At 54.7% G+C, this 13,904-nt stretch overlaps 1 protein-coding gene across 2 annotated transcripts in view; it reads left to right on the top strand.

Moving 5' to 3' along the window:
* The first annotated feature begins 6,122 nt into the window (after positions 1-6,122).
* PRKCB (protein kinase C beta) overlaps positions 6,123-13,904 on the top strand; it is a 102,662-nt gene continuing 94,880 nt past the window's right edge. For both annotated transcript variants that reach the window (XM_034065603.1, XM_034065602.1), the window contains exons 1-2: positions 6,123-6,399; positions 6,528-6,559. In XM_034065603.1, the coding sequence (XP_033921494.1) occupies positions 6,230-6,399; positions 6,528-6,559 (202 nt within the window). In that variant the 5' untranslated portion in view covers positions 6,123-6,229. The remainder of the gene's footprint in view (positions 6,400-6,527; positions 6,560-13,904) is intronic.

The following is a 13,904-nucleotide window of genomic DNA, read 5'->3' as shown; positions in this document are numbered from 1 at the left end:
GCCCAGAGAAGCTGTGGCTGCCCCATCGCTGGCAGTGCTCAAGGCCAGGTTGGACACAGGGGCTTGGAGCAGCTGCTCCAGTGGAAGGGGTCCCTGCCTGTGGCAATGGGATGTGGGAGCACAGCAGTGCAGGACCCCAGCAGGCCTGGCCTTCAAGCTGGAATGATCTCCAGTGGGAAATGACACAAAATAGAACTGGTGAGAACAGGCAACCCCCTCCCTGCCCAAGCAGGAGATCTGTGCTTTATCCCAGGCTTGGGTTTGCTGGGAAATGACTGGAGCAGCTGGAGAAATGGGGGAGCAGAGCACGAGCATCCTGTTTCAGAGGTACCAGCCAATTGAGACTCATGCTTCTGTATGAAGGGGTTTGCACTGTGCCAAGGACAGGCCAGCAGCGATGCCAGCATAAACTGGGGTGGTCAAAGGCCAAACCTCTGGAAGGAAGATCTATTTGAGGATTTCCATCCCTCAGGATTTTCCACATGCAGATGATGCTCCAGAGCATCCCCCAGTGCATCCCTGACCTGCAGCCTGGCCCGTGGGGGTCTGTGGGTCAGGGTTTGCTGGGTGTGGAGCAGCAGAAAGTGGCTGTAAGGGAAGAGGTTAATGGCTCAGCTGTGAGGAAAGCCCTGGGAGGTAAAGCTTAATGAAGAAGTCATTGTGCAGTGGCTCAGCCCCGCGCCTGTAACTGAGCCTCATTGTTATTTAAATGTAGCTCCTTGCGGGGCTGGGTGAATAACTTCATCATCAGATGATGTTTCTGAGCGGTGTGATGAACCGTGTGTATAAAACCAACCATCCCTAGGAGAAGGATTCAGATCCAGCTCCTCGGTGGGAGCAGCTGGAGTTTGCCATGGCACAAGCAGTGTTTGCATCCCAGAGGAGGCGGCTGCTGCAGGGCTGAGAGGTGGGAGAGGACTGCAGGGGCTGGTGGCACCTCTGCTCCCCTCTGCTCTGCCTCCAGAGCTGGGCTTAGGCCCAGATAAGACTGATCCCAAGGAAGGGAGAGGGGTGAAGAGCTGCCCAGCCAGGAGTGTGCCAGGCACCAGGGAGCACAGGGAACATGGGTGCAGTGGGATGGGAAACCACCATACATCAGCTGAAGCACATCACTTACAGCTTGGTCTCATTCCTCTTCAGTTTGATTCCTGCTCTTATAATCCAGCAGAAAATGGTAATGCTGTTCTTAACCCCAAACTGCTGCCCTGAGTCTGGAGCATCCCATGCCCACTGGTGAGACCCATGGTGGTGGTAATGACACCATTCAGTCCACCCAGGTGCTAACCCAGCTTGGAAGGCAGCAGAAAATGCCCATGGGTATGGATCAATAGCAAGAAGTGATGACCACTTCCTACCTTAGAGTCATAGGGCAGGAAAGCCACTTATCAATCAAATGGGCTTGGAAGCAAACAGCAGAACCTCAAGGATTTCAGCAGTGACTCTGTTTAAGCAGCTGTGCAGGAAGGCGGTTTGATGTGGGCCCTTTCTGGGCACATGAAACAGAATTAATTTGCTCTCCCTGCAAGCCAGCAGCAGGGATATGAGATATTTAAACAGCCTAACCATGTCTGTGATGTGCTGCACCATGTACCCACGGTGTGACGCAGGTGTGGGGTACCGTGTTCTGCTGCTCTGTGGGGGGTTTGGGGCATGGGGCAGTGAAGAGCACAGGCTCCTCATCTGCAGCCTGCTTTGCCTTGAGGGGGGATGGAAGAAACATTGGTGGGCTTGGAAAACAGCAATGAGCTTCTACAAGCCCTGAGCATCAGCACTGATGTCCACTGCTGCAGCAGGGACCGGCTGGTCCCTTACAGCCTGGCTGCACCCCTGGGCTGTCCTCACATCACATCTTGCTCCTGGGTGCCTGTGGGATGCAGGCAAAGGAGCACAGAGAGGCTGGGAGCCTGGAAATGGGACATGAGCTCTGCTCTTGCAGGCAGCTGCGTTCCCTGGTGTGATGGGGAGATGCTGTCCTGCCTGCTCTGCTCTGGGCCTATGGACCCCTGTTAAATACCATTTATTGAAGTCCCTTCACTCACTTGTGCCCTGGGGTGACTGTGTGGATGCCAGCTCTCTGCCAGCTGAATAACCTGCACTCTGGGCACCACTGGATAACATTGCTTTGCTTCTTTGCCCAGGTTTCCTCCTCTCTGCCCAATACACCTGAATGTCTCTGCTCCCTGTGTTTGAAACAGCTCCATTTGACTCCCATCCAGCACATCCAGGGCTGGCAGCACTGCTGGGCCAACCCCAGGCTGCTCAAGCAGTCGGATGGAGGTAAATGAAGACGATTCCTTCTGGCATCCAGAAGAGGAGCAGCGGCTGTTGCACTGCCGGCTGTGCTGCTGCGGCTCTCCCCATGCTCTCCCCACCCTGGCCACTCGTGTGGGTTTATGTAACGTGCAGGCACCAACGTCTGGGATGCGTTTTCTCACACGGCGGCTGGCTGCGAAGGATGCTCCTGCCTCTGGTGGGTGGGTAACTAGGTCTCTCCTCACATGAATGCAGCTCCTGCTCTTCCTCGCTCCATCCTCGCTGCACGGAGGACGTGAAACATGCCCAAACTGGGAAAGCAGGAAGGGAAAACCAGCACAGCTGATGTCTCCCTGCTGCAGGGTCCTGCATGGTAGCCCTTTTGTTCCCCCAAGGGCCTGGTGCAGAACTCCATCCCCAGAGCAGCAGCAAGGCTAGGGATGCTCCAGCTGCCCCACAGGGGTTTGCCCTGTGTGATATTACTGCAGCCACACTGCTCTGCGGGTACCTGCAACCAGGGCTTCCCCCCAAAGAGAGAAGAAAACAAGTGTGTGTGTGGATCTGCCCTTCCCTGGCAAGAACACTTTGGGTGAAAGCTCTTATAACTCTTCTTATGTCTCCTACACCCAATGGAGCAGTGCTGCTGCCTCAGCACGCACCCCTGAGCATCACTCCCAGGACACCACCAGCCTGCATCCCGCTCCTGTGAGCTTAAAGTGTGCTCAGGAACGTCCTCAGAAAGCTGCACATGAGCTGTGCAGAGCTGCATGGGTTGATGCACAGTGTAAGAGCCAGAGCTAAGGGTGCCCTATCCCTGCCTTGGTCCTGCCAGCATGTTCAGGGGCAAGAGAGCATCTGCAAACCCATTCGGAGGCTGCTGAGACACCTTGATATTTAATTAGAGTTTGGCTCTTCCTCCACCTGTTTCCTGCAGCGGATTTAGGTCCCTCAGAAACACAACACTGTGGAGAGGAGGAAAATCTGTTCTCCAGCTACTCTGAGCTCTTTGGAAAATGCCAATGTGGGCACCAAGGGAGCAGCATCCCTACATCAGTGCCAGGCTGGAGGCTGCAGCGTGCTCACCAGGAGCTCGCTTGTGTTTCCATGTGAGCTGCTGCTCTGGGATGGCAGCTCCTGCTCATGTCCCATCCACACCAGCAGTGTCTGGGGCTCCTGCACATCTGGAGGCAGGGATTGCTTAGGAAACAGGGAGAATTTACAGTGCCTGTTGGGATTCTGCCTCTTTGCTGGGGCTGTGGCTGGCTCTCCCCATCGTGGTGCAGAGCCAGGCTGCAGGGCTGGAGCTGTTGCAGCGTGCCTTGGTGCAGCACACTGGGCTTGTGATTGCAGTGGGTTTCTGACCTGAACCCTGTGATTTATTTGCTGTGGTGCAGGGGAGATAATCAGCTTGTGTTGCTTGGCTCCTGCATCCCTGACCCCGCAGCCTCAGGCCAGGCTCCCTGCTCACACATTTCCCTGCAGCACACCCGGTGCTTTCCCTTCCACAAAGCAGCTCCTCAGTTGCCTGGTGGGAGGATGAGGTCCCTTCCTCAGGATGTGAATCATGTCTCTATGGGAGCCTGCTCCTGCACCCGTTGTCTCTGCATCTCCGGTGCCTGCGGGGCTGCTCTCCCACCCCCAGCAGCAGAGGGAGGCCATTGAGCCCATGGAGCCTGGGTTGTACTGTGGTGTGCTCCATGGAGGTATCCAGCAGGGAAAACTGACCCTGGCTGCCTGTATCACTGGCTGGTGCCCTGCTCTGTCTGATGAGAGGAGCTGACGGAGGAGAAAGAACCTGGAAACGGGAATGAATTGGGCCATACATTGCTCCCCTGAGAGAGCAGGATCAGAGCTGTTTGTAAGTCCCCTCACCACACCTGCGGGGACTTTGCATGAAGAAATACAGCCATTTCCTCAGAGGAAGGAGCTCTGGGATGCTCAGCCCCACGTTCCAAAGTGCGGAGGGGATGTGGATCCCCAGCTCCCATGAAAACCAGCATGGTCTTGAACACTGCTGCCTTTAGTGGGATAGAGCTCTTAGTGTGCTGAATAATGAAACAGCAACATAAGGAAACAAGAAAACACCCCCGAGAGCACGGCCTGTACCTGGGTTTTGTACTCCTGGAGCAGCAGTGAGGAAAGCTCATGCATGAATACCAACATGGGCATCAGTGCTTGGAGGGGGAAATTAAAGCCGTTTTCTCTGTGGTTCCTGCTGCTGCTGGGTTTCCTGTGCAGCAGCTGTGCGGGCTGGGCTTGGAAAATGGGAACACACAGTGAAATAAGAACAAAGAAGAGCCAGGCAAAGCCCAGGGTTTACAATCAAAATGAGAGGAATTGAGCCTAGCAAGGCTAGGCGTTAAGTGCAGCCTGTGTTGAGGGTAATGCACCACTCTCCTATGGGAAAGTACACAGGAAAGGCATCCAAATGACCTGTTATTATGTTCATTACTGCTCTCGTTCCTTCGCATGCAGAAGGAGTTATTTCTGTCGGGAAGGTTTCTATGTGCCACCCAGCAGCGAGCAGAGGACACCCGCAGCAAAGGCGGAACCAGCCCCAGTGCTGGCACAGCGGGAGGCCTGGGAGGGTTCCCTTCACCCCCTCATGGCACAGGCACGGCAGGCAGAGGGATGCCGGCAATTCAGTTCTTCTTAGCCCTAAAAGCACACGGGGCTGGGTGTTAGTGACAAGCCTGTCTATTGATGGAAGGACGACATCAGCAGGACAGGTCAGTTACATCTCATTATTGTAATGAGCCTTTTAAAGCAGCTGCATTAATAACAGTTCTGAGCCTATTTCTGGTAAGTCTCCTGGGTGCCTAATTCCATAGAGCTGGAGGAGCGTTGATCCGAGAAAGAGCTTGTGGGACGGAGGGCTGGAACGCAGGAGAGCAGGGATGCTCTGGAGCTGCAGAAGCACAATGATCACATAGATGCAGAGCTGGAATTAAATCCTGCAAGTGACAATTTAGAAAGTCTTGCTGTTCCCAGAAATATTCCATAGAATCACAGAACTGCAGCCTGGTTTGGGTTGGAAGGGACCTTAAAGCTCATCCAGTTCCAACCCCTGCCACAGGCAGGGACCCCTTCCACTGGAGCAGCTGCTCCAAGCCCTGTCCAGCCTGGCCTTGAACATTTCCAGTCCACGATTATGTTCCAATTAAGGCTGTGTCCTGCTTGGATTTGAATGTTCATTTCCTCAGCTCCCAGACAAGCAGCACTGGTCGCTGGAGCAGGAGACCATCAGATCTGATTTTCAGTGTCTGTGGATGCCAGCAGTGCAGCAGGCTTTCCCTCGGGGTTTTACTGTTGTTGTTACCATCATTATTACCACTATTATTATTACTTATCCACGTCCAATGGACTCCTGCGCTTTTCCCCAGCCTGCCTGCATGGGCAGCAATGCAACCAGAGAGGACAATGTCCCTGCAGTGGGGCTGGCCTGGGGAGAGCAGAGCTGCCCATGCAGTGGGACCTCTACCCACTGCCTGCAACGGTGCCCGTGCTGCTGCCCACACCAGTGCCCACAGTGCTGCCCGTGCTGCTGCCCGCACCGCTGCCCGTGTCGCTGCCGGTCCCCCGGTGGCACCGGGCAGGCCGGGTCGGGGATGCAGATGCTGAATGCAACTGAGCCGATGGGAGGAGCATCTCTCATCCTCGGCCACTGCGCGCTCCTCGCTCGGGCTATGCAAATTAACATGCAAATAAGAGGGAGGGGCTTAGTCTTACAGCGAAGCGGAGACGGGAGAGGGCGTGGCTTGTTATGCAGATAGCATGGGAGGGGCTTGAGCGGTATGTAAATGAGGGGGCGGGGCGGCGCCGGGTGTGTGTCGGTGCCTCCCGCCAGCTGCAGATAGAGGTAGGGTGCGTGCGGCCGAGCCCCGGGCACAGCTGCAGCGGGCGGACCGAGCCGCTCGGAACCGAACCGGGCAGAGCCGAACCGAGCGGAGCCGGCGGCCGGCAGCCCTCGCAGAGCATGGCCGAGCCGCCGGCAGCGCCGGGCCCGGAGGGCGAGGAGGGCCCGGTGCGGTTCGCCCGCAAGGGAGCCCTGCGGCAGAAGAACGTGCACGAGGTGAAGAACCACAAGTTCACCGCACGGTTCTTCAAGCAGCCCACGTTCTGCAGCCACTGCACCGACTTCATCTGGTGAGCGCCCCCCGGGACCCCCCATCCCTCCCCGGCCATCCCTTCCCTTCGCCCCCCTGTGCCGCTCCCCGCACCGGGCAGGGCCGCTGGCTCCCGTTCGGGCTCTCACACCGCCTCTCTCTCCGCAGGGGCTTCGGCAAGCAGGGCTTCCAGTGCCAAGGTGAGTGTTGCGCTGCCGGGAACGGGGGTTCAGTGCCTGTACCCCAGTGGGTCCGAGCATCGCGGCTGGGGCCGGTGGGCAGCACCCGGGGGCACTGGGGAAGCAGCTTCGTCATGTTTTCAATGAAGCGCTCGGTGTTTTGAAGCCGTTTGGGTGTCGCCAGCAGGGAAAAGGGGCTCGAGACTTCAGCTACAGCCCCCCCGGAACAGGCAGAGGGAAGTTTATTGGGTTTAAACGTACTTAACCCAAACCCGGGTGTTTTAACGGAGGAGCGGCAGTACCAGACCGGGGCTGTGCGGCCCCGGCAGGACTTGAACGGCTTCGGTGTGTTGCTCGTGAAGGGACAGATAGGCGTTATAACCGAATGTGTTGCAGTAGATTCTGGGTTACTACGGCCAGAATTCTTTGTTCTGGTAGCGCTGGGATGTTGTGGTGTCCCCTCGGGGAATCCGGGCGGGTTAACGGGGCTGTGCCCGGTTGGTCGGTGCTCGCCCAGCTGCAGGTCTCAGGTACCGGTGATGAGTCCTTGTTATGATGCTATGGGTACCACCTGCGTGAGGTTAGGGTCGGGGCAGGGGATTCAGGCAGCGCTGGCTGTTGCTGCAGCTCCTGGCAGTGAAATTCTGCTTTCGGGAGTATTCGGGGCAGAGTTTTGTTTCGGCAGGTGGCTGAATGGCGAGTGGAGGTATTTAGCATGAAAATAAACGTGCTGTGGCTCTGCTATCTGAAGAACAGCTCATCCTGGCAGCTTTCCTCTGTATCCGAAGCAGAAAACAGACCCTCCCCCGGGTATGGTGTGGTGCAGAACCAAAGCTGGTGGGGCTGGGGGGCACCTCTGCCTGCAGGCAGAAGGACTTTGCCTTGTGTGCTCTCGGGAGCATCTCTGCAGATGCTTCTCCAAGCAGTGTAAGCCTAGTCCAGTCTAAATAGCCTTGCATCCTTAGGAGTATAACCTTAAAACACCAAAAGCATTTCCCTGCTGCCTCATAAACCCCCACCGAAAAGACTGGGCTGGGGCTGGCAAGCAGAGGAAAGCAGATGTAGAGACTAAACCGTGTCCTAGTGGTGTTTCTCAAGGTCACAGCTTCCCCTGGCACCTGAGGTTTCATACTTGGGCGCTCATGCTACTCAGAAGAGTTTTGTGCAGCTCAGCCTTTGCTATGGGTCTTCCCAGCTTCAGCCAGGCGTTAATTGTCTGACTTCCCTCATGGTGCAGGCAGCTCACACCGCCTGGATTTGTGCAAACACGATGCCCCCAAATGTGAGGCATGCTAGAAAAGGGGGGGTCGTGTGCTGCCAGGCAGGGTTTTCCTGTGTCATGGCCAGTGCTTCCCTCAGTTTTACCTATAGCATTCATTATCGGGCAGCTGGAGCCTTTTCAAGTCTCTCTCGCAGCCATTAGGAGCTATTGTCCAAACCTGTAATCGTGCACATGCCTCAGGGCTTGTTCTTTAAAGCTTTTAACCAGTATTAAGCCAATCTTGTGTGTGAGGTCAGCAAATGGTACCTGTGATAGTGCTCACCAATGTGCTAACACGCAGTAGTTGGCTTCCAGATGGGGAGAGCCTCCCCAGCTCTTGGATGTCGAACAACGTGGTCCCGGTGTGTGCCCCTTGGAGCTGGAGCCCTGTGAGGCTGCAGGAGTGCGATGGGATTGCCATGTGTGTGTGGTCTGTGACTTACCCTTCTGCCTTAAGAGCCTGCAGGATTGCTTGTTGACACCTCTAAGGGGGTCTGCAATGTACCTTTCTACCCTAAGAAACCACTTTCCAGGTTACTGTGCTGTTACAGCCATGCAAACCCCGTTACTGTGCTGCAGTGGGAAATGTTGCAGTCTGCAGTGTGCAGAGCAGAGCAAGCTTCACCCGAACACTTCCCCAAAAGCGGATTTTTACGCACATCCCCTTGTGCAAGGCTCTGAGGTCCCTGCTGGAAGCGCTCTCGTTAGCCAGGGTCACTGTGGGTGCGATCCTCGCTAGTGACAGCCTCGCAGGGCTGGTGCCCCTCCGTGGAAGGCTCCATGTGTGATGCTTCCAGGTTGGGAAGTCAAGCACGAGCTGGAAGTCGGTGCCGCCTGCCATCTGCTTGGGAATCACAGCTACCCGGTGGTTCTGCAGCCCTCAGGTCTAGCTTCTCCTTAGGGGCTCTTCAGCCCTCCAGGCTTGCAGTCAGCTTTGGCTGCAGTGTTGAGCTCTCCATCGAATGCAGCTTGAATTCAACAACTTCCCCAACTGTTTTGTCCTGTTCCTCAGAGGGATGGATGGGAACGCAGCTGAGGCTTGTTCCTGTCTCGTTCCTGAGCTGTCTCTTACTGCTGTGCTTGCTCTAAGTGGGTTTTCACCTGTGCCCTGATTTCTTTCTAGGGCATTTGCAATAATTAGTTTGGTAATTAGCTCAGTACTTGTGACTTTTGGCAGGAAGTTGGCAGAAACTGACACTTTGTAGCTTGAAGTACTAACAGATACCACAAATGCCACTTAATTGCCTGCTAATCCGCTTCTTATCCTTGTATACCATCTCCTTCTTATGCATCTGAGCACTTCCTGGGCTAACATCTCTCTTCAGAGCCCAGAAGCGGTGCTGTGCTGGGCAGCAGCAGCTCTGCCCCAAGGAGCAGGGCTGGCTCTTGCAGGTTAACAATGAACACCAATGTATTGTGGATGTTGGGAGGGTGAAGTGCAGTGGATGTGCCTGGAAGTCCAGCTCTTCATGGGGGAATGTTTCCCGGCTGTGTCAGCCCATGGTACAGAGCAGGTTCTGGCTCTGTGGTAGCTGAGCTCTCATGTGAACTCATTAATAACAAAGAGGGGGTGTATGTGTTCTCCCCTTCCTGGGTTTCGAGATCCCTTTGTCCGATACCGTTACCAGGGACCATGTGAGGAGGGAGGCAGCAGGACGCCAAGTTACAGCCGACGGCTCTGCTGCTCGCTGCTCATTTCTCACTCGAGCGCTCCGAGGATGCTGAAGGAGCTGGTTTGAAAGCTGTCGAGAGGGAGATTCTTGGTCTCATCCTCGGAATGTGCCTCTTCTGGGAGCTGGCAGCTTTCTCCATCTGCTCTGCTCGTGTTCCCTCCTGGCATCCTTGGGGTATCTTTCTCCTGCTGCTCAAGAAGTGCTTGGTCCCCTGTGGATCAGGGTACCTGGTGCATGGAGTTTCTGTGAGGGGGCACCTTGCTGAGAGCTGGGTTTGGTTAACCCAGTCACGATCCCACTGGCTGGGCTGGTCTTCTACCTTGGGAGCTCAGGAAGAGGTGTGCATGTAAAGGCAAAGAGCCACGCAGCCCTGTTCTCACTTAGGAGCAAAAATAACCAGCATCTGTTACTGCGTTCACGTGTGCAAAGTAAAGGTCTTGGAAAGAAGAATGTGATTCCTTAAGGGAAACAAAGCGTCATGTAGTATTGGATGCAGTAACTTTCCTGGGTGAAATGTTTACTTCTCATCCCTGGTTACGGCTCAGCAAGCCAAGATGCCCTTCAGGGTTAATCTCTTCCCAAACTTCATACCAAACACAACTCCTCCTTCCCAAATCCAGGGCTCTCGTTTTGCTCTGTGTGCTCACATCTCAACCTTAGGTACCAAATCCAAGCCATTGGCGAATGTCACCCAGGTTTAGCTTCCAAGCAAGTGCTTCTCTTGCTGTCTTCAAACCCACCCTTCCTTCCCCCACCTCCTCGCTGCCCTCCAGACGGAAGTGAAACCCAGCCCAGCTCTGGTCCTCGCTGCAGCTCCTGCTGCTGTGGGTTTTGGGTTCTCACCATCAGCTTCATGCAGACATCCAGCGTGCGCTTCTATTGACTGTATTAAGCAAGGGAGAAACAAAAGCAAAACAAACTCCAATCATTTCAGAGTTGCCTCCAACCCAGTAATTTTGTGTCAACATATTATGCACGCTGGAGGAATGGTAGTGTTCAAATAGACTAATTAAAAATGTTACTGCAATTACTTTTGCAACACAAACGATGCTAATTATATAATGCTGCAGAAATTGGAAACATCAGTTTGGAGGGTGTGGGGTTTTTTTTGCTCCTTGCAGTGATAATAGAATTCCTGATGCTGGAGCTTGGATCTCCCTCCATTGGGGCAGGTAGGAATGGGAAGGGGAAGTGGGTCTGGTCCCCCGCAGCCATCAGCTGGTCTGTGATTCTGCAGAGCTGTGAATACAGTTGATTGGGGGGAAATGGGAAGATTTGGCCCCTTCATGTTCTGGCTGAGGGCTCAAGTCTCCTTCAAAGACTTGTTTTAAAGCCTGGGCTGGTTTCTTTAACCCTGCACAGACACCTGCAGCTCAGCTCAGAGGAATGGATGGGGAAGTGGAGCTGCTTTGGAAGGAAATGTGGCCATGCAGAAGGTTCTCACAGCACTGGGTTGGTGCCTGTGGCAGTCAGCAGGGATCACTTGATCTCTTGAGCCCAGTTCGTGTCTCCTTACAACGCAGAAGGGTTCTCTGTGCAAGCGGTTTCTCTTCCCCCCTTGCAGTGAGCATGGTACATTTTTCTCTATCTCTGAGGTAGCTGTCATCCTGAAATGATGTTAGGGTTTCCTAATGGGGAGGTCTGTTTCCTTCCCAGGGTATCTGTCACTGACCAGTGTCAGCACCAGGAGGCTGTGCCGAGGGTCTCGGGTGTTTTGGGGGTAGCTGGAGGGTTTGCATCACGTCTAACTGGTGCCTATCAGCTGTGACTCCACTGCAGGGTTTAAACCACCCCAGTGTAGAGCTTCTGCTGTGATTGTTCTCTGTGTATTGAGTCTTCCAGGGGAATCTAATGCCTGGGCTGTCTCTAAGGATACATCTCAGCAAACAGTGCAGGCATTTCTGTATGTCTGCCGGCTCACGTGTATGTGATCCTACAATCCCTGCGGCACACGGGCTCCTGGAACGGTGTGCAGGGCATCTTGCACTAGCAGGAACTGTGGGTGGATGCTCACTGGTCTCGGTGCCAGCAGAAGATGCTGGGGCTGCAAAACAGAGCAAGACCTTGAGGGTTTGATATCTGATGTAGAACAGGAGGTGGGGTTGAGTCTCCTCTCCAAACTCCGTGTGAGTTGTGTCAACTGATGGGTTTTATCTAGTAACCCAAGCTAGAGGAGCTGCATCAGCCCTTCTGGTGGGCTCTGCCCTCCTCCCAGCACGGCTCCTTGCTCTGCACACTGCATCTGAAAAGGCAACAGTCTAAAACTGCTCGAGACACTTGTCAATGCCATCCAGTCCCCTTCGGATTGATCAGCAGATGAGCTGCATGATCGCAGTGACTAAGAAATCAACCACTAGCTGTGCCCATCATTTAGTTCAGGCCAGAGCTGCTTGGAAAGCATCACTGTAGAGCATGTGGTCAGACAGGGAGTGTTAAAGCGTGTCCCCTGGCCTGAATGGAACATGTGTGCTAAGGACAAAGGGATGCTTGTAGTGGTGGGTGGATGGGGTTTTGCCCAAGAGGAATGTCTGGGTGGGTTTTTCTTGCAGGAGCCAGATGTGCTGAGGGTTAGAGCTGTACATGGACACACACAGAGCCTGGCTGAGGGTAAGCTCTGGTGTGAAGGGCAGCACGGGGCAGTGGTGGAGGGTGTCCGCAGCACTGCACCATTCATTCCTTCACTGGCTTCATGAATCATTGTTCTGAGAGCCCATGAATTAGAGCCATTTAGAGGAGGTGAGTAAGAGGCTCCTTGTAGGAGAGGGGTAACTGCAGGTCTTGTGGGCAGCAACCCAAGGCAGGCTGCAAGAACAAGCCCTGTGGAAAAGGCAACAGAAACAGAAGTGGAGGAGCTGCAATGATCCTGGATGCAGACTGGGTTTCCATTGCAGTGTTCTGGTGTTGCCTTGTGTGCTGCCAGCACAAACACACTTTGCTTTGCTGATGGGGGTGCTGTCTCTGAGAGCTGGGTGAGGGGAAGAGGGGGGAGAAAGGGTAAAGTGTTCCAGAGCCCCCCCAGGCTTTCCAAATGGTGCTGTAAGAGACAAACCATGGCCAAGGAGTTGCTCATCCCCTGTACCTGGAGTTTCAGAACACACTCATACTGGAGCCATTGTGCTCCTTGGAGTGGGTCCCCTGCAAGGACTTCCTGGAGGGAGGCACTGCAGCTGCATCTTATACCTGAGCAGAGACATGGGATGTAGGGTGCCTGGACCCTGCCCCATCCCTGGCAGTGCTCAAGGCCAGGTTGGACACAGGGGCTTGGAGCAGCTGCTCCAGTGGAAGGGGTCCCTGCCCATGGCAGGGGCTGGAGCTGGATGAGTTTAAGGTCCCTTGAACCCAAACCAGGCTGGGATTCCCAGTGCAACAGAAACAAGGGCTGTCCTTTGGGTTTCATTTTCACTGGGGAAAGGATGGCTGTGGGCTCCTGCTTCCTGCTCCAAGGCAACCCTGCTGGTGGTGACCATTGGCCAGGAGTTCCTCAAGGCAAAGAGGTGACAGTGCTGCAGAGGTGTAAAGTGGGTGCAGTAAATGCTGTAGTGCTCCAGACAGTGACCCAGTGGATGGAGGTGAAAACACCTTCAGAGCTTTCACTCCCATTGGGGCTAATGCATGGCACTATCCCTGGTTAACTCAGCAGGAGACTTGACCCTGGCTGGCCCTGTCCATCACCAAGGCGTCTGGTTTTCCACATAAGCCATAGGAGGGATGGATAAAGGGAAGAAAGCTGCCCTTGAGATGAGCCAAGTGCCTCATCTCAAGCAGACCCATTCCCAGAAGCAGCGGTGATGGCTGTAACGCTTCCCGGGAAGCAGTGTTCTTCCTTGGGAATGCTGCACCTGATGCTGCACAAGGGCAGAAGCAGCCACGTTCCTGGGATGAGGAGGATTCCTGTGGCACCACATGGAGCTGCAGCCATGTGTTCAGTCCTGGTCGGCCCCAGAGCCATGCATGGGGAGGTGGTTGGAAGCCGCTGCCTCCTACAACAGCTTCTACCCCATGAGAGATGCTTCCATGGGTTTGTAGCTGGTGGGGACAAGGGGGGTGAGCAAACCCCTCTGATCCCAGGAGTTGGGGTGCTGGTGTGGGTGCATGGCCCCATGTGCTGCAGGGGCTGGTGTGGGCTGTGCCTTGAGGAGAGGGGATCTCCATGGTGCAGCACGGCTGTTCTGTTCTGATTACCTTAATACTGACTGCAAGGGATTTATCTGCCCTGTTAGACCGGCCCCCACTGGAAAAGGGAAATAGATTAAATGTTCTCTTTAGGAGTAGGCCACCTGAATTCTGTGTAATTACAATAATAACTTGCAGGCTGCAGCCCTTTTTCCCCCTGTTCAGGATTATTTAACTGTTCATTGATAGGGAGGAAGCATGAGGAGTCCTTACAGTGCCCCACGTGATGCAGTGAGCCAGCCCTCACCATTGCTCCTGA

Source organism: Melopsittacus undulatus, chromosome 8 (genome assembly GCF_012275295.1).
Source record: "Melopsittacus undulatus isolate bMelUnd1 chromosome 8, bMelUnd1.mat.Z, whole genome shotgun sequence".
NCBI lineage: Eukaryota > Metazoa > Chordata > Aves > Psittaciformes > Psittaculidae > Melopsittacus > Melopsittacus undulatus.
The sequence above is the reverse complement of the archived record's forward strand: the minus strand, read 5'-3'. Positions and strand labels throughout refer to the sequence as shown.